This window comes from Vombatus ursinus, unplaced genomic scaffold (assembly GCF_900497805.2).
Source record: "Vombatus ursinus unplaced genomic scaffold, bare-nosed wombat genome assembly UNPS02014784.1, whole genome shotgun sequence".
NCBI classification, from domain to species: domain Eukaryota; kingdom Metazoa; phylum Chordata; class Mammalia; order Diprotodontia; family Vombatidae; genus Vombatus; species Vombatus ursinus.
In genome coordinates, this window is record NW_020954562.1 from 16,078,358 (window position 1) to 16,105,710 (window position 27,353).

Genomic DNA, 27,353 nt, shown 5'->3' on the forward strand with positions numbered 1-27,353 from the left:
GGTTCCAAATTTTCTCCCTTCCTCCCTCCCCACCCACCCTCATTGATAAGGCAAGCAACTAAATATAGGTTATATATGTGCAGTTATGCAAAACACTTCCATAGTAGACATGCTGTGAAAAACTAACTCTATTTCCCTTAATCCTATCCCGTGCACCCATTTATTCTATTCTTTCTTTTGACCCTGTCCCTCCTCAGAAGCATTTGCTTCTGATTACTCCCTTTCCCAATCTGCCCTCCTCTCTATCATTCCCCTACTCTCTTGTCCCCTTCCCCCCATTTTCCTGTAGGGTAAGACAGATTTCCACACCCAATTGAATGTGTATGTTATTCCCTCCTTAATTCAAATCCTATGAGAATAAGATTCACTCATTCCCTCTCACCTTCCCCCATTTCCCCTCCACTGTAAGAGCCTTTTCTTTTCTGTTTTTTTTTTTTGTGGGATAATTTACCCCGTTCTACCTCTCCCTTTCTCCTTCTCCTAGTATATTCCTCTCTCACCCCTTAATTTTATTCTCCAGATATGACCCCTTCATTTTCAACTCACCCCGTGCCCTCTATCTATCTATCTATCTATCTATCTATCTATCTATCTATCTATCTATATCTATATATACGTACATATAATTTTTTCCCTCCAACTACCCTAATACTGACAAAGGTCTCATGAGTTACAAATATCATCTTTCCATGCAGGAATGTAAACAGTTCAACCTTAATAAGTCTCTTTGATTTTCAAATCTTGATATGATGCTTTTCAAATATCACCCTACGAGACCTTCACCACGATGCCACTCCAATACTCCATCATGGCTTAGGGGTATACCTGTGTTCTAGAAATCTATGTCAATAGAATGCATACTGTGGCTATCCTATCAAGCTGAGAAAGCTTTGAGAACTGGTCTGGTGATGGACCACGTGTCCATATGAGTCTAAGTCTAAGTTCAGAGAGGCTTTTCACCAAGTTGGGCAGAAGATGACAAATGTTTTGGTCAAAGTTACTCTCAAAGACCCTCTTCTAAGTTAGAGGGTCTGTGAGGCAGTGTGGTATAGTGGAAAGAAAATTTACTGAATAATGTGAGGTTCTGGAGTTAAAGAACCTCATTTTATTCAGACCTCACTTATGACATTTCCTAACATGCAATAAGACCCTTGCTGGGCCCATTTCCTCATCTGTAATATAGGGGGCTTGGACTGGATGGTACCTGATATCTCTTTAACTCTGTATCTATGATCCCATGGTGCACATTATAGCAGAGGGAGAACACATACTAATAAAATTATAGATCCTTAAAGTGCATTTCAAGATAGATATTAACTACTTTATTTCTCCAATGATGATATTTTTGATTAGTAAACAGGAAGATTTGCAAAATAAGGGAGGCTATAAATCAGAAAGAGGACAGGCTGGAGGGTAGAAGAATAGTAACTTAAATCTCTTTTTCTATAAAGCTCTAGAGTAAAATCCATTTTCCTTGAAATAATTTAATCTTTTGCACCAAATGAATACATTAGATTGTGTATTCACAAGTGCTTCCAACAGGTAAAATATGTGTTACTGGCCCACTAGATGGCTGTATATATGATGTTGTTGGTTAAAATCTGTACTGTCCCACATGCATAAAACGCACAAAGCATATGCTTTTTGTATGTGTACCTATATGTACATACATGTATGTGTATGCATATAGACATACATATTCATGCATATATATGTACATATATATATATACATGTATCCACGTGTATATGTCTGTGTGTGTATATATGTAAATAATACACACATACATGGACATATGCATATACATACATATCTGTGTATCTCACCAGTAAAAAGATAAGCACTATTTAGCCTTGGGAAAGCCTAGGGAATCAAACCTGTGTGACATTGGCTTCATTAAGTTGATTGGCTGCAGTAGTATGCATATGTTAGAAGAGTTTTTAAAAACATTTAAACTTCTCTTGTGATACTATAATAAAACTCACTTTAAGAGAGAACATACACTCTAAATCAAAGGAGAGAAAAACTTGTATTGGAAACAATATTTTAAACAACTGGATATTGAAAAATTTATTGAACTAGAACAGAAATACCTAATCTGGGCTTATGAGGGTACCACATGACCACCAAAATTTTATCAATAGCATCCTACTTCAACTCATCTTTTATTTGAAGGTCATAATTATTACTTATAGCATTGCCTCTATAGACTGTAAATAATGGCATTCTTCCTCTAGCTCTTAACTCCTTGCTGGAAGTGTTTGTTGAATTATCTTCAGGGGGATTAACCTGATGTTGTAGAATTGTGTGTGTGTGTGTGTGTGTGTGTGTGTGTGTGTGTGTGTGTGTGTTATTCAAAATCTTAAAAACAAATAGAAAAAGCAAAGTCCCCTGGTTTATACCTGGTTTGGCTGGCTTACTTGGTGTCAACATGAGTGTATTCTTAAAGGTTGATTTCTCCCCCAATTTTCCAATAAAATTTACTGTAATATAAATAAAGTATTCTGCAATTTCAATAAAAGATAATTTTTTAAGTGACTCTATTTGGGGTTTTCTTGGCAACAATACTGTAGTGGTTTTTCATTTCCTTATTCAGCTCATTTTACAGGTGAAGGAACTGAGGCAAACATGGTTAAGTGACTTGCCCAGGGTCACACAGTTAGTGTCTGAGGCCATATTTGAACTCATGAAGATGAGTTTTCCTGATTCCAGGCCCAGCACTCTATCCACTCCTTTTAACTTTCAGAAGCAGAAACCAGAAAGCAGTGAGAGTCATATAAACTCTTGGACAAGTTCACCAGAGCCCTGCATCCCTCAAAGAAGTACTCTGCCAAAATTTGGGAGAAGTCATCCCAGCACTATTGGTAAAGATGATAATTGCTCACATTTATAGAAGGGTGTAAAAAGTGCTTTTATGCATCCTCATGACAACCTTGTGAAGTAGGCACTATGGGTATGACTTTACTAATGAGGAAATGGAGGCTCTGAGATGTGAGATGAATTGCTCATGGTGGTTATGCAGATAAGTGTCATAGAAGGGATTCATCCTCAGGTCTCTCCTGACTCAGTCCAACTTTTTATCTGCTCCCACATGTTATCAGCTCACCAATCTGTAGCTATAGCTTTAAGTCTGCACACAGCACAACTTGTCCTGACAGCTAGCCCAAGGCTTTTACAAAGATTGGCGTCAATCTGAATTTATGGTGTTACCAACATGTCAGTAACTTTGAACTCCTTCGTTTATAGATAGTCATCTTCTAGCAGGAGGCCATAGTTGCCAACTTGTCCTTGGAGCCAGGAAGACCTAAATTTAAGCCCTGCCTTTCATACTGTCTGTGTGAGTTTGAGCAAACCACTTAGTCTCTTGCTGTTCCAGGCAATCCTGTAAGAACCTGAGTTTCAGAGAAGGTGCATTGATTCTGAAATGGCAAAAGAAGTTTCCTCATCCAAGAATTCCCCAAAGCAGTGAAATTACAAGTCTAGCCTCTTCCCTATCATTAACCAAGGACTTTAATGTGTATATTTTGCTTGTTTATTTATTTATTTTTGTTTGGCCTTGCTATTTTTATCAATGTATGAGGTTCCTGGTGAGGAGATGTCCTCTTCTAATGAAAAAAGCAATTGTTCTGCAATTTATAGTCTTAGAAAATTGCCTGGAGAACTGAACATTTAAGTGACCTGCTAAGGATCATAGTAAGTAGGTGTTAGAATCAGGACTTGAAATGAAATTCTCCTCATTCAAAGACAAGCCTTCTCCTCACAACTACTCTCAGTATGGACACCAAAGGTGGATGTTGAGCAGTCCTGAAAAGGTCTCAGCAAGCCCTCATACCAGAGTTGCTGGTCTACTCCAAGCACTCCATACACCCCAACTCTCACCCGTAGCTCCAAGAAGCTGTAGCATGCACAGTGGCCACAGCCTGATAAACTGTCTTGGCAGATGGGCTAAACCAGGTTGAGGGTAACCAATAGCCTCAAACACGTAGATGAGTTAGGAGAATGTCTACCCTTACCATGTGAAAACTTCCCCTGTCAGAAGGGACAGATGAGAACTATTTGTTCAAATGGCCATGAAGGTGGCTGAAGCAGTTACTGTGGAGTCCTTAGAGCTTGGTCAGATATGGAAGACACCAAGGTCATTCACTGCATTCTCGGCCATTGCCAGTTGCCCTGATTTTTGTCTTGCCACTGGACTTCAATGACTCTGGAAGAGAGAGTAAGGTTGATGACTTTGTGCAGCTCTGCCTCACTTAAATCCAATTCATGCACTAGTCGAGACATCACCCTACGATGTCATTGGTTCTCTGAAAATAAAGGACAAACAACAACTCTCAGTATATTTTATAGATGGACTAAATTGTGAAATTAAGGAAGCAAGACATAATAAATTAAATCATATCCTGCAGTGGTTTCTTATACCTTTAGCAGTGAGTCTCCAGTCTTTTCAAGTTGTAGGACACCTTTTTAACATCCAAAATGTCATAAGCCACCCTTTATCCCTCCTCTCTCAATCTGTTGACTAAGCTAAGTAGGTGGTTTAATGGTGTCATCACTAGATCTACAGTCAGAAAGTCTTTCAAACCTTGGTTAGAACTTACTAGTTATGTTACCCTGGGCAAGCCAGAAACTCTCTTGGATTCAATTTCATCATCTGTAAATTGGAGATAATAATTGCATCTACCTAACAATCCCTGTCAGGATCAAATAAGATAACACTTATAAAGCATTTTGCAAACCTTAAAATGCCATACAAATTCTAGATATTAATATTGTTTAGACAAAAACATGATGACAGGGGCAGGGCCAAGATGGCAGAGTAAAAGTAGTGACTTGCTTGAGCTCTCCCCCAAACCTCCCCAAATACCTGTAAAAAAATGGCTCTAAACAAATTCTAAAGCAGCAGAACCTACAAAAAGACAGAGTGAAACAAATTTCCAGCCCAAGACAACCTGGATGGTTGATCGGAAAGGTATATCGCGCAGGGCTGGGAGAGGAGCGCAGTTCGATATGAATGCGCGGGCCTCAGCGAACCTGGAGCAGGCCTCAGAGGACTGAATCACTGGCAGCTCTGGTCGCTTCCTGACTTCTCAACCCACAAACGCCAAAGACAACTTAGAAGGTCAGTAGGAAAAGTCTTTGTCTGCGGTGGTGAGACTGACGCATGGGGTCCCAGCCCCCAGCCTCCAAGTGTGGTCCCGGGGCGCCAGCTGCTTCCTGAGCTTCTGGTCCACAGAGTGAGGGGGAATAGAGTGGCTGATCAGAGGGGGATTGCAGGGATCTCTCTGCTGCTACAGGATTCTGTTGCTTTGCCCATGCTTGGATCTGGGTCACAGTTCTGGGTGGTGGTCCTGGGTGGCAAGGAGGAGTGCTGGCGGGATGGAGCTTGTAATGGCGGTGGAGAGGAAATCCTCCTCACAGTTCCAAGACAGAAAAGAGTGCTCATAGACCAGAGCACAGGCCAGGAAAGGAGTAAACACCTCATCCTTGATCGTAGCACCTTGGAAAAACTGAAAATTTTCAGGTCCCTAGAAGTATCTCTGAAAACAACTGTACAAACCCCCAAACCTTGGGACAGTACATTCTCCACACTGGAAACAGACTCCTACCTTAACAAAGAGTTTATAACTCAAATAATTGGCTGGGATCATGAGCAAGCAGCACAAAAAGAATCAGACCATAGAATCTTTCTTTGGTAACAAAGAAGATCAAAACATACAACCAGAAGAAGACAACACAGTCAAAGCTCCTACATTCAAAGGCTCCAGAAAAAATGTGAATTGGTCCCAGGCCATGGAAGAGCTCAAAAAGGATTTTGAGAAGCAAGTAAGAGAAGTAGAGGAAAAACTGAGAGTGATGCAAGAAAATCATGAAAAACAAGTCAACAGCTTGTTAAAGGACACCCAAAAAAATACTGAAGAAAATAACACCTTAAAAAATAGCATTACCCAAATGGCAAAAGAAGTCCAAAAAGCCAATGAGGAAAAGAATGCCCTTACAAGCAAAATTGGCCAAATGGAAAAGGAAGTCCAAAAGCTAACTGAAGAAAATACTTCCTTAAGAATTAGAATGGAGCAATTGGAAGCTAGTGACTTGATGAGAAATCAAGACACTGTAAAACAAATTCAAAAGAATGAAAAAATAGAAAACAATGTGAAATATCTCATTGGAAAAACAACTGACCTGGAAAATAGATTCAGGGGAGAAAATTTAAAAATTATTGGACTATCTGAAAGCCATGATCAAAAAAAAGAGCCTAGACATCATCTTTCAAGAAATTATCAAGGAAAACTGCCCTGATATTTTAGAACCAGAGGGCAAAATAGAAATTGAAAGAATCCACCTATCACCTCCTGAAAGAGATCCCCAAAGGAAAACTCCTAGGAATATTATAGTCAAATTCCAGAGTTCCCAGGTCAAGGAGAAAATATTTCAAGCAGCCAGAAAGAAACAAGTAGAGTACTGTGGAAACTCAATCAGGATAACACAAGATTTAGCAGTTTCTACATTAAGGGACCGCAGGGCTTAGAATATAATATTCTGGAGGGCAGAGAAGATAGGATTACAACCAAGAATCACCTACCCAGCAAAACTGAGTATAATCCTTCAGGGGAAAAATGGACATTCAGTGAAATACAGGACTGTCAAGCATTCTTGATGAAAAGACCAGAGCTGAACAGAAAATTTGACTTTCAGATACAAGACTCGAGAAACATGAAGAGGTAAACAAGAAAGAGAAATCATAAGAGACTTATTAAGGTTGACTGTTTACATTCTGCATAGAAAGATGATACTTGTAACTCATGAGTCCTTTGTCAGTATTAAAGTAGTTGGAGGGAAAAAAATTGTATGTATGTATGTAGATAGATAGATAGATAGATAGATAGATAGATAGATAGATAGATAGATAGATAAACATAAATAAAGAGCACAGGGTGAGTTGAAGATGAAGGGGTGATAACTGGATAATAAAATTAAGGAATGAGAGAGGATTATACTGGGAGAAGAAGAAAGGGAGAGGTAGTGGGGTAAATTATCTCACATAAAACAGACAAGGCTTTTACAGTGGAGGGGAAATGGGGAAAAGGTGAGAGGGAATGAGTGTATCTTATTCTCAATTGATTTTGCTTAAGGAGAGAATAACATACACATTCAATTGGGTATGGAAATCTATCTTACCCTACAGAAAATAGGGGGGGAAGAGGACAAGAGAGCAGGAGGTTGATAGAGGGGAGGGCAGATTGGGGGAGGGGGTAATCAGAAGCAAATACTTCTAAAGAGGGACAGGGTCAAAAGAGAGAATAGAACGAATGGGGGGTGGGATAGGATGAAGGGAAATATACTTAGTTTTTCATAACATGACTACTGTGGAAGTGTTTTGCATGACTACACATGTATAACATGTATTGAGTTGCTTGCCTTCTCAATGAGGGTAGGTGGGGAGGGAGGAAGGGAGAAAATTTGGAACCCAAAATTTTAAAAACAAAAGTTAAAAAAAAAATTATTTTCACATGCAACTAGGAAATAAGATATACAGGAAATGGGGTATAGAAATCTATCCTGCCCTACAGCAAAAGGGAAGGGGAAAGGGATGAGAAAAGGCAGGGGAGAGATAGAAGGGAGGGCAGATTAGGGTTATTCAGAATGCATGCCATTTTGGGGTGGGAGGAAGGACGAGATGGGGAGAAAATTTGGAACTCAAAATCTTGTGGAAATAAATGTTGAAAACTAAAAATAAATAAATTAATTGAAAATAAAAAAAACACGATGACAGAAAGCTTCTCTGAATTCAGTAACATAGTCTTAAATTAATTTGTATTTCATCAGTCACAACAGCATCCATATTTATTTAAAAATAGTGCCACATATGTGTGAGACATTCAGTCTACAAAATGATGATGTTTGGTGTGTATATTGATTTAGTGAACATTTATTAAGTACCTGTTAGGTCAGAGATCTAGAATTAGAAGGGACCTTAAAGGCCATCTAGTCCAATCTCCCTTATTTTACAGATGAGAAAACTGAGTCTTGGTCAGAAATCACTTGGTGAGGCGACAAGAACTGCTCAGACCACATAGGTGGCAAAGGCAGGATTCAAACCCAGGTCCTCCGACACAAAACCATTCACCTCATTCCACTGTATCACTCTGAATTTCTTCCACAGCACTGTACTAGGCTCTAGGGATATACATGGATAAAACAGAAACAACTCCTGTCCTCATGGAACATGTATTCTACCAGAGTTTACAACATATACACAAATAAGAAAATACAAAATATACACCACGTGATTTAAGGAGCTGTGATAACTGGGAAATCAAAAAAGGCCTCATGTACCTCCTAGCAAAGTGCCTGGAATGTGCTAGGTACTTCATGAAAGCTCATTGAATTAAACTGAATTACTCCCTTTCCCACTCTACTACATCTCAAACTCAACTACTAGCTGCTGCCTGTTTTTATTCTTCCCCTTTTTCACTCCATTCACTCATCCAGAATATCTCCCATGCCTCGAACACACTTACCTTATTGTGTGTTGAAATCCTTCAAGGTTCAGGTGTCACCTCCTTTGCCGGTTCTTCCCTGAAGCTCCCAAATAAAAGTATTCTCTCCCCCCCTCAAAAATTATTTAGAATACTTTATCACGATGTCTTCTTTTCCCTCTTCCTACTATACTCTGAATGATGCTTATTGGTGTATATGCCTTAGCTGCCCTCACAGACTATAAACTCCATGAGGGCAAGGACTCTCTTTGTTCCTATCTGTATCCCCAGTATCCAGCAGAGAGACTTGCATATTATTGGCACTTCATAAATGTTAGATGAAAGGAATTTTTGCTTTTCTAACAAAACAGGGAGAAAAACAGGGCTTTCTTCCTTTTGGGCCATCTGGTTATTTCTTATCTCTGTGAAAGGAATCAAGTATGTTTCAGGTGCCTTTCAACAAAACCCATATGATGTTGATCACTGTCTGCCTTCATTAGTGAGAGAGCTTCTTTTCATATATGCATATATTCAGTCTCAAACATATTATTCCTCATGCCAGATACCAGGCAAATACAGTTTCTTTCCTTTCCCCTCCCTCTATTTTCATTTACATTTTATTCTGCAGTCACATATGATATCATCTTTTGCTTCATCATAAACTGGAAAACTTACTTTTCCTGATAAATAAATTCATTAAACATTATGGCTTGAGTATTTTAGCCAAGTAACAAGTATTTAGCCAAAGCTAAAAGGAAGTTCTCTTGAAATCTGATGTCTAATGAATGCTGAAGCCAAGCCCAACATATTAAAGGAAGTCATTAAGAAGGCACACCATTGTTTCTAGATGTGTGAGGTCATTAAGAACAGTGATTTTTTTTAATGAACGTCCAATTTAAGGTAGTTTTACTGGTGTTCTGAAATAAAAATGTAAGAGAATTAGAAGGCTGCATAGTATCTTCTCTGAATTATTTTTATTTTGTAATACAACTTTTCATGGAAATTTAAGATCACCTTTGTCAAAATGGCCAACAGAAGTACTCACCTGTTCGGCAAATGGTTTAGAGACTTTTTTGCTTTTGGTATCTCCTGGGAGATGAAGGGGTGAGGAGGGTCTGAAGTCTCTACAGCTTCCTCCCTACCTGGAATCCACAGGAAAGGAACTTTGCTGGGGAATGAGCATCTGAAGTCAGTGGAGGAAAAGGGTCTACAGTAAGGTTTAGGGCCCCAAAGATCAGAAGGTCTACTGACCTATTTGTGCTAAATGGTTAGAATAGCATGGAGTAGTGAATAGAAGAAGGAGTGACTTTGACAGTCAGCCACAGTTGTTGGGTTTCATTCATGGGCAGTCACCAAACCAAAATAGCATTCATCATCATTTTACACCATCATATACAAATGAGTTAATGGTCATTTAGCAAAACATAATACAGATGTTTTATTATTTTCCGAGAAGTTGATTTTCTAACTTCCTCTGATAATACTGCCCCTGCTAATAATGTTCCTTAAGCAAGAATTCTTAACCTGGGGCCCATGAACTTGTATTAAAAAATAATAATGACTATGCTTCAATGTAATTGGTTTTCTTTGAAGTACTAGCTATTTTATGCATTTAAAAATATTATTCTGAGAAAAAGCCTCTAGGTTTCACCAGAGCGATGAAAGGATCCATGACACAAAAATGGTTAAGATGCCCTCTGCTCTAGTGCCTCAGGTTTTATGATTGGAAAATTCTTTCTAAATTTAAAAAAAATTTCAAGCCTACCCTTGTTTGTGGTCCTTTCATTGAAGATGAATAGCTGCTTGCCTCCACCCATAATAACAAGGCCCTTCCGACTTCTTTTCATAAGACCCATTTTCTGTATTTTGACTCATTTTTATTATTCTGAAACTTCTTCAACTATTTCATTCATTACACCTGTATCCCCAGTGCCTAGTACTGTGCTTGGCACTTAGTAGGTTCTTAATAAATATGTGTGGATTGATTAATTGATTCTTTATAAGTTGTAGATCTAAAACTTACCTTGATCTCCAGGAAAGAAGTAAGAGAGAAAGGAGAAGTGAAGGTATGAAAGGGGGGGGGAAAAGAAGAAGAAAGAAAGAAGAGCGGCTGGGGAAACTTTTACTCTGCGGTGAAACTTAGTATCTTATTATCTAGTATTATAATATACCTTTTTTATAATGATGCTATATCATTCCAGTTCAGTTGTAAGTTTCTTAAAGACACAGACTGTTTTATCCCCTTTTGTATCATAAATGCATTTTTTCTCTTTAGTTGAGTAATTAATTAGTCAGTTCATTCATTTATTTGTTTTTAAACATTCATTTTTTAATCATTTTGAGTTCCAAATTCTCTCCCTCTCTGCAGTTCCTCTCCAACCCATTGAAAAGTCAAGTAATATGATACCCATTATACATTTGAGATTATGCAAAACATATTTCCATATTAGCCATTCCACAACCATATATGAAGTGCCAAGTGCCAATATACCAAGTGCCAGACAGAGCAAAATCAGCCCCTGCCTTCAAGGAACTCACAATCTAATGATTGTATGTACAGTAGGCAAATGGTAAATATTTGCTTATGTTAATGAGGACAAGTGAAAGTAGTTATTGAAAGAGAGAAAGAAAAGAAAGAAGAGAAACAGGACAGTGGCTATTTATGGAGCCTTGCAGCTACTATATTAGATTTGGTCTTAAAAGATTTATTTGATTATTCCAAATATAAAATAATATATTGGAGAATATCTTATCGAAACAGCAACTGAGAGAGCCAGCGTTAATACTTTGAATGAGTGAATGAATGCCCTGACCAGAGAGTTCCCTTCTGTTTTTGGTGGATTGGGAATTTCTTGACCATTTTTATTCTGCACATTTAGCCTTTGTCTCCACTAAGATATGTGGGACGAGTGGTAGCCTCCATGCCTACTCCCCACTCCCCAAGTAGCATTGATTTACTTAAAGCTATTTGAACTGGATATCAAGATATCAGGATCACAGATTTAGATTTAGAGGTCATCTACTCTAAAACTTTCCCCTTCTGTCATTTCACAAGTGAGTAACTAAGACCTAGAAAGTCAATTGACTTATCAAGGATTGGATTTTAGATTTTTTGATTCCAAATACAGTGCTTTTTCTATGCCATCATCCTTTGTTACTGTTTCTTAGCAAAACAAAACAAAACCAAAAAAAAGAAAAAACCTAAACTGAATTAAGCAAAGCAAGGTCTTATTAACTTGCCACCCTGACTCCACCCCCAACCCAGAAAAAAAAACAAAAGCAAAACACCTGAGAGTCTATGACAATGACTTGTATTCAAGTGGATGCTAGCTACAATTCAGTCTGAGTCAAAGACAGAATTTTGGAATGGGAAGTATCTTTAGAGGTAATCTTATCTTGCCATTCATTTTGCAGAAGAGGAAAATTTCCCTTTAAATGAATTCCATGACATTTGAACAATCTCAGCATATGCATAGACATATAGCAACAAATTAGAATTCTTGGGCCCTTGCCTGTGATTTCTTTCAAGATTCCAGCGAATATGTTAATTTTAGGATTTGTATTTGGCAACTTCATAACTCGATGTTGCAGTGGTTCAAAAAAGACAGTTTTCGGAGCCTATGCCATCTTTCCACAGGTCTTCACTATTGGAGATAAATGTCTTCCTCCTGCCTGGTGCCTGTACCCTGCCCCATTTCTAGTCCTCCCTCCCCCTTCACCCTTACCATTTGGAATCTTTCAAGTAAACTATCACCTTAATAACTGTGACTTTGCTGCCTGTGACATTAAATAAGGAAAATGAATCAGACGTCCCTACTAGAGACCTTACTTCTCCCTTACAAAACCCCAGGCCTCAGTCCAGAATAGTTCTGTTGTGTAGGATGATCTAGTTAAAACCTGCAGAAAACTGAGATCATGTAACCTGGATGCTGGGTCAGGAGGACTGCTTCTTACAATACCACTGATTCCTTTCCTCCTGCTATTCTAACCTGAAGATCACGGAATCATGGTAGTTGAGGTTTGGAAGGGGCCTCAGGGACCATTTTGGCCAATAGGAAAAATTTTTGTCCTGGCAGGAAAAATATCCTTACTTTAAATAACACCAAACTTATTATCCAGCCTCTGCTTGAAAGGAGGGAGAAACCACCACCTCTAGAGGCAAGCTGTTCCACTTTTGGACAGCTCCCGGTTTGGGAAATTTTCCTGTCATCAAGCCTGAAATTGGCCACTTTGCAGCTCTCACCCACAGATTCTGGTTCTGCCCTCTGGGTACAAACAAAATAGGAACACGGCTAAACCCTCCTCCAAATGACAGCCTTTCAAACATTTTAATGCAACTAGCACGTCTCCCATGAGTTCTTTTCCCTGGGCTGATCATGTCCGGTTCATTCATTTCATTCTCATATGACATGGCCTCAAGGCTGGTCACCATTCTGGTCCTATGGACATTCTCTAGTTTGTCACTGCTGTGGTGTCCTAAAGTGAACATTATACTCAAGAGGAGATCTGATGGGGGCAGAGTACAGTGGGACTATCACCTCGATGTTCCTGGAAGCTCTGTCCTTAATACAGTCCGAGTTTACATTTGCTTTTGTGGCTGCCACATCGTGCTATAGACTTATATTGAGCTCAAAGTCCACTAAAACCCCCAGATCTTTTTCAGGGGAAAAACAAAACAAAACTGCTATCTGAGATGATATCTAAGTCTTAGAATTTCCTTGGTTGACCTGTCCCCAGTGGAGTTTTCTTAGTCTCTGTCTACTCTGTCTATCCAGTGACCCATTTGGATATATCCTTGCCCCATCTTCCTTTGTTTCCACTTACCCCGCCTCAACCTCCGTGTCTTTGAATGCCTTCTTAGACTTTTGGCTTCCCTTGTATGGGTTAAAACTTTGCCAAAAAAGGCCTCATGCTTTTAGCATCATTGGCCAAGCTACTGCAGAAAGCCTTCAAGTTCCAAAAAAAAAAAAAAAAAAAACCAGGTGCAGTGGACTGGGGCATCTCTTAAGCCTAGTTTATTGCTAAACATGGACTAAAGTCACTGGGTCCCTGCTCATAGATGCTTTCAAGGTTCAGGTAAAATGTATTTATCATTTTGAAAATGTTCATTTTAAGATCAATGTCTGACTGCTTCATAGTTTTAAGCCTTTTGTTGTAAGTAGATTGTTGTTGATGTTTGCATAATTTTATTTCATTTTACTACATATACAATGTTAATGATATATTTTGAATGGTAATGGTAGATTATGTAAATGGTTACTTAGACCACTGAGTCACAGCAAGAAACACATTTCACATCTGTCCATAGTTATGTCAAAACAAAATTTAATTCCTTCACAGAGGTCATAAAACTAAGTCTTAGCAAGCCTTTCTCTTCAATTGACCTCCTCTAGTACTCTATATCAATTATGTGGTGCCTATCTAATATTATGGTTATTTGTATGCTAGTATTGTCTGTCTTATTAGAATGTAACTCTTTGCATATAGTAGGTGTTTAATGAATTGATAGATTTCTGCTCAGGCAACAGAATTTGTGAAAGGAATCATCCCTATCATTAGCCTTGCCCTTTTTGTAGTATTATCACAGGTACCACTTTTAATGACAATTTTTTAAAATCTCTCTGCCTAATTATTACACATTGCTCTTATCCCTTCTTGCCTGGGCTATTGCCATAACCTTTTCACTCTTCACTCTTCCTCCAATCCTGTCCCTCTCTAAAGTATCCACCACCTACCCAGCTCCCAAATTAAAATTTCTAAAGGATAGGTCTAATCATGTCAGTCTCTTACTCAAGAAGCTTCACTGACTCCCTCCTTTCTCTAAGGTACAGTGTGTTATGCCTTTGTTTATCATTGAAAGCCCATTGTGACCCCTTGATCGCTGTACATTTTGGACAAACTGGCCTCTCTGTGGATGAAATTTATGCCTTTGCAGAGCCTTTCCCCTATACTTGGAATGTACTCCCACCTCACTGCCCCTCTTGAAATCCCTGGCTCCTTCCATTCAGGGCTCAGCTCAAGAATTTTATGATTCTTCTAATTTGGACTTTCCTTCCCCCTTTTCTGTGTGTGTATGTACATATGTATTTATACATATATGTATATATAATACAGAATGAGAGAGAGAGAGAAAATACTGATAAATTTTCATTGTGTTTACAACTCAAAAATTGGCAAATGCTGTTGTTGTTCATCCTTCATTCTTGAAGAGGAGCAGTGACATCAAGAGGGTGATGTCTTGACTTGCAAGTGAATTGGATTTAAATAAGGCAGGGCTGTACAAAGTCATCAACCTCGTTCTCTCCTACAGAGTCATCAGAGGCCAGTGGTAAGACATAGGTCAGGACCACTGGTGATGGCCTTGGATGAGGTAGGAGACCTTGTACTTTTTAAACTAAAGTCTTTCCCAGGTCCCAGTTTGTTTGAGGCAACACTTATTCAGTAGTTAAAGGTTAGGTAAGAAGTGAAGCAAAAGATAGCCTAATTTGCTACAAATTAGAGGGTACTTTGGCGGTGTAGTGGTTATAGTGCCGGGCTTGGAGTCAAGAAGACATATCTTCCTGAGTTCAAATCTGACGTCAGACACTTACTAGCTATATGACCCTGGGGAAATCACTTAACCCTGTTTGCCTCAGTTTCCTCATCTGGAAAATGAGCTGGAGAAAGAAATGGTAAACCACTCTAGTATCTTTGCCAAGAAAACTCCAAATGCAGTCAAGAAGAGTTAGACATGACTGGAAAATGACTGAACAACAGCAACAACAAATTAGGGCTTGGCTTATTGTTTTGTTGATTGTTTACACTTGAGAAAGTGATGGAGAAAATGTTAATAATTCAGATTAAATTGAAAAGTGTGTCATGCATACATTTGCTTTTAGAGAGCTGGTTGTTAAATATTTATTAGTACACCCCTGTGTGTGTACACATTTATTTATATTCATATATTTTATACATTTACTTTGTATGCTTTGTATTTATTTATAAGTAGACCATAAGCTTCTTGAGGACAGAGATTGTTTCAGTTCAGTATCCCCAGAACCTAGTACAATGTCTAACACTTAATAAGGGTTTAATAAATGCTTTAATAAAAAAGAATTATCTGAATTAAATTGAAAGTCATGGAAAGTCCTCCGTGATGATTAAAAAAGTTTAAGAAACTTGGTTTCTGTGTAATTTAATCATTTTATTAATAAGGACAGCACATTATTAATAAAAGGATGGTCATTTGGTCATGTCTCTTAGACCAAAGACCCCTAATGGTGGTAGGCTTATGGTTTTTATGTCCTTCAAAGAGTAGGCATTCCCCAGGGGTGCCTAATCAGCTCTGATTGGTTTACACAATGGGAAATGGATTATCTTGGGGTAGTGACTTAGGTCACCCAAGTCTTGGTCGAAGAATCATCAATTTCCATTTTACTTATCTTGATAATAGGGAGAATCACATTTTCCCAGACCAGTCAGTACAAACACGTTAAGTAGGAATACACCCATTAGGCCAAACTTAGAATTATCTGTTACTATCTGATTCGATCTTGGCCAGGCTAAATCTCTAAAAAAAGATTTCCCACAGTGGTTGGTTTCTGATTGAAGAAGTAGAAAAGGGGGAAAACCTTGGTCCTAATACAATAATTAGTTATTAAAGAGAGAAATATTTATTTCTCATGCCTCATTATATGTAGCAGAAAAATTTAGCCAAAGTATCATTAGCAACATTCCCCAATTCACTTAAGGGAAGAGTAATATAGAGTATACCTCTTGTTGGTCCCTGGTTTGAAATAAATTTAGAAAATCTTAAATACGACTCTAACTTTTTAAGTATATGGGAACCATAGAATCTGTTTGGGCATAGGTGAACTGGACAGCTCAGATTTTATAATTGCTTAAATATGAACAGGAAACATCAGAGAGAAAAGTCTTTCTTGGCACTGTCCACATTTCTAGCAAGGTATGTTGGGTTTCAAAACAATCAAACAAACAAACATTAAATTATTTTAAGGTAAGACCCCTAGTTCTGAGTCCTAAATCAAAAGCTGTAAATGGTGAAGTCAGTTTTTGCTCATCTTAATTCTAGGGCAAACACTAAATAGTGAATCCAAAAGTGGTTGCAAAATAAGGTGAATACCTCCACTATGAGGGTGCCATGGGATCTTTCATTCATTCAATAAGCATCCATTAAGTGTCAGTTAACTTTGTACAAAGCATTGTAGCAGATGCTGAAGTAACAAAGATATTTACAACACAGGCATTACTTTTCAAGAACCTTAACATCTAATGGGGGAAAGATACACAAATAATTATGATGCAAGGAAAAGGAAAGGGTGAAGGAGAGGTCCAGACAAAGAGTGATGAAAACTATCAGGAGGGAAAGATCATTTTTAACCAATAGAGGGAAGTTGCAGGTAAGACTTCATGGAATAGGTGACACCTAAGTTGGACCTTGAAGGGACTTGAAGGGACCTTGAAGGACTTCAACAGATGGAGAATGGGGTAGGGGAGGCCTATCTATGTACAATAAGAAAAGCATGAGCAAAGGTACAGAGATGGAAGATGGTAGGATGAAAAAAATACATTGAAAGTAGTCCTTTTTGGTTTAAATATAGAGTATGAAGGGGAGGATTGTGAGATAAAGCTGGGAAGGTAGAATGAAGCGAATGCAGAGGGTCTTAAATGCCCAGATGAAAAGGTTATACTTTAATCAGTAGGCAATAGGGAGCCACTGAAGACTTCTGAATAGAATAACATGATCATAGCAGTGCATTAGGAAGATTATTTAGTTAATGCTATGAAGGATGGATTCAGAAAACAGAGAGACCAGAGGCTATTGTAGTACCATAAGGGAAAAGACAAAATGGCCTCATTTGCAGTTGAAGTTGAGGATAAGAAATGAGAGATGAAGAGATAGAATCAAGTGGATTTGGCAAGTGATTAGATTTGTAATGGTAGGGAGGGGGATGACTCTAAAATTATGAGTCTAGATGACTGGGGAAGATGGTGTTGCCATTAATAGAAATAGAAAAGTTACAGGGAGAAGCAGGTTTTAGGGGAAGATGATGAATTCAATTTTAATTGAGCCTGCTGTGGCAGTGGGCCATCCACATGGAGATATCCAGAAGGCAGCTGGAAATATGGTCATGGAACTCTAGGCAGAGACTAGAATTGGAAATTGAGATTTGGGGATCATCTGCATAATAGTATTCGCTAGAACCATGGGAGTAAGTTAGATCACCAAGGGAAAGAGCAGTCATAGAAAGGAGAATAGGGTCAAAGACAGAACTTTGGGAGACAGTTATGCTTGTAGTTACTTGTCATCTATTTATTTATGAAAAATAGAGATTTTTCTGATGTATAATTCTAGCCACCAGGTTGAGTTTTACGAAGTATTTGGTAGGTGCTAAATTTTTTGCTGCTTACAATGATGCTTTGCATAGTTTCTGCTGTTGCCTTATATAATCTGCATTGATCAATGTGATGATGATTATGAGGATATTTAACTTGGTGGATCTATGCTGCCGTATACAGATATATATATATATTATATATATATATATTTTAACTCTACTCATAATATTTAATACTATTTTCAAAATGGAATTAGTTTATATATATATATATATATATATATATAATCATTATTATTATTATTTTGCTTTTTGGTGAGGCAACCGGGGTTAAGTGACTTGCCCAGGGTCACACAGGTAGTAAGTGTCATGTGTCTGAGACTGGATTTGAACTCACATCCTCCTGACTTGAAGGCTGGCGCTGTATCCACTGTGCCACCTAGTTGCCTTTAGTTTATATATTATTGATGTCTATTACCTGAGAACCATAAATAAGTAGGGCCTCCCAGAGTACACCATACATTTCCTATATACTTAACCTATTTTTTATTATACTTATTCATATTTAGTTTTCTTCCTCACTAGATTGTAAGAATTTTGAGGGCAATAACTGACTTTGTTTTGTTTTTTTAAAGACTGGGTCTTCCTAACTTGCCCAGGATGGAGGTATAGGGGATACTTACTGGTCTGATTCCACTGTGATAAGTGTGGGAGTTTTGACCTGCACTGTCTCCCACCTGAGCTGGGTCACTCCTCCTTAGGCACCTCAGTGTCTCCTCTTGCCTCCCTCCCCACTCTAATTCCTTGGGCTCACCATATTAATACCAAACTTCGTGGAGGCACCCAAATGACCTAACCCAGTGCAGAGTTCAGAATCCCCAAATTCAAGAATTTCACCACCTTTTGTCTCCCTGGAAGCAGGCATTAGTATGTGTAACTATCCCTGAATTATTTCATTTTTGTAATCCCTGGCATCTAGTACATTAATTATTTCATTAAAATGAAACATAAAAAGTCATCTTTTAAAAATGATCAGATGTCAGACTACCTACTCTGTCTCCCAGCTCCTCCTACTCCTCTGTAAGTATCCTCTTTTTTTTTTCTCCTGGTTCATATTGGTGAAATCACTGATGTAGGAGAACTCCCTATGTTGAAACTCCCTTTATTAGTGCAGATTCTCCCTAACCTTTACTCTTAGAGAATTGCTGAGATTTAAGTCCATGGTCACACAGGTATATGATACATATGGTAGGACTTGGACAGGCCATCCCTCTGTCCATGACTCTATTTTGCCTAAATCAAATGGCATTTCCACTTGATAATTCCCAATTCTGTCTCCATTTTTTTTTCACTTACTCCTTATACCTGAAATACCATTTTTCTCCTTGTTTACCAACAGGTTTTTTCATTCCTAATTGAATGAGCTTCTGAAATCTAAGGATTAATACAGTGCAGTGGAAACAGTTTGGAGACACCGGCCCTTAGTCTGAATCGCCAATCTCCTACTTACTACCTGCATGATGCTGTGCATGCCAGTTACCTTTTTTGGACTTCATTTTCCTCATCTGTAAAATGAAGGGCTTGGATTAGGTACCCATGAGGTGCAAAGGGGCTTGATATTAGGAAGAACTTCCCAAGAATTAAAGCTATCCAAGAGTGAATTGGGCTGCTTTCAGAGATAGGGATTCCCTCTCTTGGAGGTCTTAAAGGAGATGCTGGCTTGTCAAGTATCTTTTTCTTTCTTTCTTTTTTTTTTTTTCTTTCGGCAGTTGGGGTTAAGTGACTTGCCCGGGGTCACACAGCTAGTAAGTGTCGAGTGTTTGGTCTGAGGCCGGATTTTAACTCACTTTGTCAAGTGTCTTACAGCAGGGATTCCTTTTCACGTCTAGGTTGGATTACATAGCCACTGAAGTCAATGCTAGTTATAGATTTATAGGTAGCACAGTGGATAGAGCATTGGACCTGGAGTCAGGAAGACCTAACCAAGTGTGGCCTCAGACAATTCCCAGCTGAGTGACCTTTTGCAAGTCACTTAACTTCTGTCTTCCTCAGTTTCCTCATCTGGAAAGGTGGGAACCTACCTACCAGAGTTATTGTAAGGATAAAATAATATTTGTTAAGTGCTTTGCGAACCTTCAAGCTCTATGTGAATGCTAGCTATTATTATTACTGTCGTTATTCAGGGTACATAGTTGATCTTTAATAAATGCTCATTCATTGACTGATTGTTGTTCTGCCCACTGTATTCCTGGTTCATTTCCACCTGAATCTTTTGTGTTCTGGACAGCAGCAAGCTGGCCCAGAGATGTGTTAGCAGCACCTATACAGACAAAATGAATGATAATCAACTGTGTTATCTTTGCAGATATGAGTTACCAGGAATATATGCATTAAACTTTGTTTTGAAAAACTCCCTTGGTGGTGGCGGCCTCGCATCCTTGAGGAATGACCCACAAGTATGTATCTAGATTTTGAATGAATTTCTTTTTTTAAAATTTCATTTCAGTATTTTGTTTTTTCCCAGTTACATGTAAAAACAATTTTTAACATTGGTTTTTAAAACTTTGAGTTCCAAATTCTCTCCCTTCCTACCTCCCCACACCCCCATTGAGAAGGCAAACAGTTTAATATAGGTTATATATGTTTAGCCATGCAAAACAGAGTATTTATGTCACAAGCATATCTGAGAGGATGTTGTGACCAGTCAGCTTACAGCTCCACCCTGAAAGAAGTGTTACCAGGGACTCTTTGGCTTACTTTTGTGCTTAATATTCATTACAATCCAGGATGACCCACTGAGAGAGGAAGAGAATTAAATTAATTTCCATTGCAGCTACTTCTAGTAGTAAAATTTATATGTGCTTTAATCAGTAATCATTATATTAATCAATAACAATTGATTAATAGGATTTGGAAGTAGTCATGTAAAGAGAAAAATTGTAAAGCAACCACAGAGAACTAAGTAGGGGAAAAACTATTGATTGGAGAGTGAATAACTCTGAATGGTACAGGTTCAGTGAAATCTTTATCTGAGAGAAACAAAGGTATAGATAAGAATAATTAACATCTCCCAAAGTGCAAGCTGAGACCAGGCTGAGGGCAGAGTCCTGACAAGCTAGACTAGAGGATAACCCGCCATAGCTACAACGGGGACTAAAAATCGAAAGATGAAACCAAACCCAGCACGTTCTTTGTAGCATTTGGGAGTTTCCCTCTTAAGTTGAATCCTTGGTAGGTGTCAGGGATAATTCATAATAGTACATTTCTTTGTAGGTGTAAATAAATCATTAGATGTTTTATTTTTAAACAAACAGGTATAAGTTTTACCTGGAAAAAATCGGAGGTTTAGTGATACTGTCCAATCTTCTAGCCTGCACTCCTTTCTACAGTGTCTTCTAGTCATATGGTAATAGGAAAGAGTTTATTGATTAGTCCATGGTATCTGGTCTTGCAAAATTAGACTGGCTTGGCTTATTCACTCTTGCCTTTGTAGTTCTTCACTTTAAAAGTGTTATGGAAAGGATGGCTTCTTTAAGCATCCTTTATCCCTCTGGGGCCTAGCTGGCATGGGCCTTCCTGTATCCTGGAGATCACTACCCTTAAAAATGTTGTGGGGGTGGGGGAAGACCATTTTCACTATGGCAGATAAGATTAACTGCTTTATTAGACAAAACAATCGATTTGGGAGACAGCTTCTAAGATGCTGCTCAAAATGCCCCAGTATCTGAATTCTATTATACATCTATAAAAAGGCGAACAGAAATGCCACATGTAGGGCAGTCAGTATCCACATGGCTGTTGGGACCAAGATTTTCCTGAGTACCCAAACTGAGCCATCTTGTGCTCAAGTAAAGGAAAAAAGTAGTCTGTTATAAGAATTACTTAAGGGTCATGTAAGTCAAGCTACTGTCTAAAGTTGGGTAACACCTTCCTGGGCACAGAAAAAGTAGACTACATTATGGTTCTCTAATGGAAGACCATTTTCAATAAACTGGCTTCTTTGCTAGGCCTGGGCTAGTAAAAGGCAAGAGAATTAATTGGTGCCAGCATGTTAGCCAGCCAATCAGTCAGTCAACTGGCATTTGAGGGTGGTGGGAGTTGGGGCAGGGGAAAAAGAGGAAAGAGGGAAGAGAGTCATAAAAGGAAAAGAAGGAAGGGAAGATACCCTAAGAGAGCAAGAGACATAACATGGTCCATAGTTCAGGCCCCTGCCTTGTCATTGTTCTCAACTAAGGAAAGGTATAACTTGATTTATGCAGTAGGCATGGATGTTTCTGAGATATCTTGAATACAAATTACATGAGTAGGCTGAGAACCCCTCTTCAGTTCTGTATAACTCTGCTCAGTCCTTTATAAACTCTTTTATAAACTTCAAGCAGTTAAGTGGCATAGGGAACACAACATGGAACTGAGAATCAGGAAAACCTGAGTGGGAAACTCACCTCAGATCCTTACTAGCTGTGTTACGTGGGCAAGTAATGTAACCTCATTCAGCTTCAAATTCTTCATCTGTAAAATGGGGTAATAAGAGCACCAGACCAAATAATACAAGTAAAGCAGTTTGCAAATCTTCTAATTATATAAATGTTATAAATCCTGGGCTGTTTAAAGGGTAGTGAGTTCTCCATCAATGGTGGTTCACTTTAGTAATTCATTTAAAAAAAAAACCTTTAGGAAGCACCTAATATATGCTTAATAAGATAGTCATTGACTTCAAGGAGTTTATATTCTTAAGCAGAGGATAAATGAACACTTGTTGGGGTTGTTGTAGAGTGAATTTCCTGTTTAGGGACAGACTGGACTTGAGAACCTCTGAGGTCCTTCCAAACAATGATGTTCCTTTTTTTAAAAAAAATAAATTTATTTATTTTTAGTTTTCAACAATTTTGAGTTCCAAATTTTATCCCCGTCTCTCCCCTCCCCCCACCCCAAGATGGCATGTAAATTGATATAGGGTCTACATATACATTCGTAGTAAACCTATTTTCAACATTAGTCATGTTGTGAAGAAGAATTAGAACCAATAGGAGAAACCAGGAGAAAGAACAAACTATGAGATTCTTATGAGACTATCTTAGATACTACATTCATCTAGGGACAGCAAGCAGGGGTCAAAAAAAAAAAAAGTAGCCTGAGCAAGAGTATAAGCATTCCCCCAATCCCCTCCTCCCGGGATTTGCTTCAAATTTTGAACTTGTAACAGCACACAGTTTCCACATTTTCCCTTTATTTCCTCTATTGAACTGGATTTCAAATCTAACCTCAGATACTAGCTGTGTGACCTTGGGTAAGTCATTTAACCTTTCTCTGCCTCAGTTTCCTCATCTGTAAAATAGGGATAATAGCAGCACCTACCTGCCAGGATTGTTGTGAGGATCAAATGAGATAATATTTGTAAAGCCCTTTGGATTATTATTCTATTATATTGTTATTCTATTTCTTCTTGCTAGATTTGACACTGTCTTAATAAATTAGGCATACATAGAACTATGCTTATTTGTGATATCGTAACTTTAAAATTAGAGGTACACAAATTTGCCTTCAGTGTAACATAGCTGTAGATGTGTCTCTAATCAGTCCATTGTAGGCACAAAACACCTAGGCATTTAGGGCAGGGCCCTTGGAGCTAAGATAATTTTAGAATGCAGTGGATTGGATGAAGAAAAGGAATGTGGAATTTCCACCATAGCAGACACTGTTTAATTATTCTTTTTTTGTCTAAGTTAATAAGCAACATGACATCTTTGATGAGATAAGAAACTTTGGTAGTTATCAGCAGAATAAGAATTTGATTTCAGTGACCCTAAGAGAAAGCTTCTTAACACTCCAAAAAGTAGAATGGGCCATCCTGAGGAGTGAGTTCCCCATCAGTGGAGGTCTTCAAGCAGATACTAGATGACTACTTATTGGGGATGTCATAAAGGGAGTTCTTCTTGGGGTGCCAGTAGCAATGGACCACATTTTCTCTCTGGATACTTTCCACTGTTTTTCCCCCCAATTTCTCTCATTCATGGGTTGTCTACTTATTGACACACTGAGGCCTTTTATTTCTTTTCCTCGAACAAAATGTACCCAATTAGACTATTCTTAGACTATTTAGGCAGTTCTCCCACCTCTGGCTCTGTTGTTTCATTTGCTCTGTGTTATTGGGTGCCTAATTGCATTTTGATAGAGTCACAGTATTTGATAAAATCTCACTCACTCAAGCCAGCTGAAATAGAAGTTACTTTTCCAAAACATTTATCTATGTATCGTTGAATAAAAGCAGTTACTGTGGAGTAGGCAATAAGCTTAATGATTTCTATTTATTCAACAGGGCAAAGCTCTTGGACAAATGCTATTGGACTTCCAGATTAAAAACGTTCCTGATTTAAAATCCCTAGTAGAATGACCAAAACAAGTGCATCCACTTTGGGAAATTTAATGTTTCCTAATAAAAACACAAAACTGAAACTAAAACAAAAGACCAAAGGAGTAAATATAATAAATAAACAGTAGCATGGTGAGTCAACAGCTACATCACCACCAAAAAGTTATCAGTGGGAGGGAGAGGGTAAGTGGCTTTGAGAAAAAGACACCAAAGTGTTCACCTTTTATGCAATAACCACTAAGACTGGCTTAGTCTATCATTTATGTATGTCTTCTTAGCATTTAATGCAACTTTTCTTTATTTCCTATAAAATATACTTATTAAATGATGGTAAAAACATACTTTGTTTATACACACACACACATACACACACACACACTCAATGCCAAAATCTACACTGAGTTGGCTTTAGCGCTCATCTATGAGCAATATATCTTATTCTTTGTTATTGCCTCTTCGGATTTCTTGCTGATTGTAATTCATAGAAGTCCTTATGCATTGGGGGTACAGATTATAAATCTGGGATCAAAAGTAGCCCTCAATTACTTATTATCTAGAATGAGTGCTATTTGAAAACATTAGTGTTTTTTTTTTCTTTTCAGGCAGCTGTATTTGAAAAAAAAAAATATCCCAATATTCAACATCCTATCTTGGAAGTCAGAAGGCATGAAATTTAAAAGTGCATTCAGTTAATATGTTAATACACAATAAAGGCTTGCCATTAAACTGCCTTGGTCCACAGGATTGCCCTATTCTGTACCCCCAAAGACTTTTTTTAAACCAATAATTTAGCTACTTTGAAGAAAGCATTATGGTATATTGGAAAGAAAACTGTATTTAAGTTTAGAAGTTAGAGATTAGATAATTAATAAACATTTATTAAGTACTTACTATGTGCCAGGTACTGTGCTAAGCATTAGACATGGGTTCACTCTTGATTCTTCTATGAATTATCCATATGACATTGAGCAAATTACTTAACCTCTCTGGGCCTCAGTTTCCTCATTGTTAAAATGAGGGGTTTGTACCAGATGGTCTTGACATCTCTTCTAGCTGTAAGTCTCGTGAGTGGATCTGAAGGGACGCCCCTTCCTAGATTATGCCAAATTCTACACGATGGCAAAATAGTGCTATACTAAGCTTGTGAAATATTTTACTTTATTTAAAAATAATTTTTTTTTTGCATCTTTAAGTGCATAGATGAATTCTTTGAGTTTGATGCCCCTCTGGTGTTACCACATCAATATGGCTTCTTTACCTGCAACCTTATTGCCAATGGCATAGGCAAGGTATGAGGCTATCTATCCTTTATCATTTGTCCCTTATAAAATAAAATAATAGACTTCAGATCTGATGGTGACCCTAGGGATCACATAGCATAGCCCCTCTCACTTTAGAGATGAGGAAACTGAGGTGCTGAGGTATAATAATTTGCCCAAGCTCACAGAGCCAGTTAATGGAAGGGCCAGGTCCTGAATTCTGTTATTCAAACTCCCAGGTCATGCTTTTGCTACTACACCATATATAATAAATGAGACATTGGGTCAGATGTCCATTGTGAAACCTATTGTACGTCAAAGCTTCTGAGTAAAATGGTATTCTCAATTCTGCCAGTTTTTATTGTGATTTTATAATAAAAGCCAATATTCCACAGCACACTGCTTTTCAACTACTTGGCTGTCCTATCCCAATAAAGGACAAAGAATTCCCTGGTGACACTCAGCTATGAATCAGCTGTGCGGGAAAGTGGGGAAATCTGCCCCCTAGATAGTTAGGTTTGAAGCTGTCTTCCATATGGGAAGTGGTGTCTCTTCCAAGGGTGTGGGAATTCAGTCCCTCAGTGATGTTCTTTGAGTTTGGGGAGCTTCCGCTAAGTTTATAATTGCCCAACTAGTCTCCATCACTACTCACAAATTTACATGTGTACTATGGAAAATAAACAGATTTATAAATGTGATGTTGAAAAAGAAGAAAGCTGGAAAAAGACTGACACAGTAATGTATTGACTTCTATGGGTATTAAAACAAGGTTACTTTGGAAAAGGGTTTGAATCCTGGCTTTTAGTACCTGAGTGACTTTGAGCAAGTCAGATAATCTCCCTGGGCCTCAGTTTCCCCACAGGATTTCTAATGTCCCTTCTAGTTGATCCTAAGTAAAATATGAACACACTACACCATTATATCTAATCTATTTGAACACAGAATTGTTTGGGTCAATCTTTTGCAATTAAAAAGGGTGAAATATGAACACATTAAGGTAATAGAAATTATTTTACATTATAATAATGCAAAAACACTACTTTAAATAAAAATTAGAGAGCACTGACCCAGGAGTCAAGAGGACCTGAGTTCAAAGTCGCTATGTGACCCTGGGCAAGTCACTTAACCCAACTGCCTAACAAAAACCAAACAAATAAATAAAAATTAGCATAAATTACATGAAAATTAAGCTGTTTTCTGTGATATGCTGTTTTTTCAAGTGTTATACCTAATTAGGGCAAAAATAGAAAACTTTAGAGGATCACTCAAAGATGCCTTGTCGTATGGGGTGATGACATAACTCTGGATTCAGTTGTCATTCTAAAATGTTGGTGGAGTGATTTTGGATTCCTACCAAACCAGAATGAGTATTGCTCATTTTAAAGTTGGATGACATTTTAGTTAGGCAGCAGGTTTTATTGAGTGAGATTTTATTTGAGCAGGTTTTATTTATTGAGCCTAACATACCTAAAATATGTCTCAGTTTATCTAATAAATGTGGCCCTAGTATGTTTTTACTAAACTGAAACTTTAAAAATCATATCATTTTCATTGCATTGGGAGACTTCATTCCATAAAGAAACTTTTTATAAAAGTAAAGACTTCTTTCACAACTTTAATAATCAATCTCATTTGATCTTTTGTTAGTTTTGGTTGTTGTGTAGCAGTGATCAGTAGAAACCCTGACCAATTGATGAGTCCCCTCAATCGGATTGATAAGATTGCAAGGATCTTTGTCAGATAGGGCCACCACTCGTTTCACTGGATACATGAAGAAGCCCATTGCTTCGAGGACAGAGTGAACTCATGAGGGCCTCCACTAATCTCACCAGGGAGATTGGGTGAGTTCTTCAAATGGAGCAGAGGTTCTCCAGATCACTCCTACTGCAGCTATATTGGACTCCCTGAC

At 38.1% G+C, this 27,353-nt stretch overlaps 1 protein-coding gene across 1 annotated transcript in view; it reads left to right on the forward strand.

The window, feature by feature from the left end:
• LOC114046495 overlaps positions 1–25,841 on the forward strand; it is a 140,995-nt gene extending 115,154 nt beyond the window's left edge. Inside the window, exons 19-20 of the mRNA XM_027866820.1 lie at positions 20,181–20,271; positions 24,132–25,841. Of these exons, the coding sequence (XP_027722621.1) occupies positions 20,181–20,271; positions 24,132–24,206 (166 nt within the window). The 3' untranslated portion in view covers positions 24,207–25,841. The remainder of the gene's footprint in view (positions 1–20,180; positions 20,272–24,131) is intronic.
• The last annotated feature ends 1,512 nt before the right edge of the window (positions 25,842–27,353 follow it).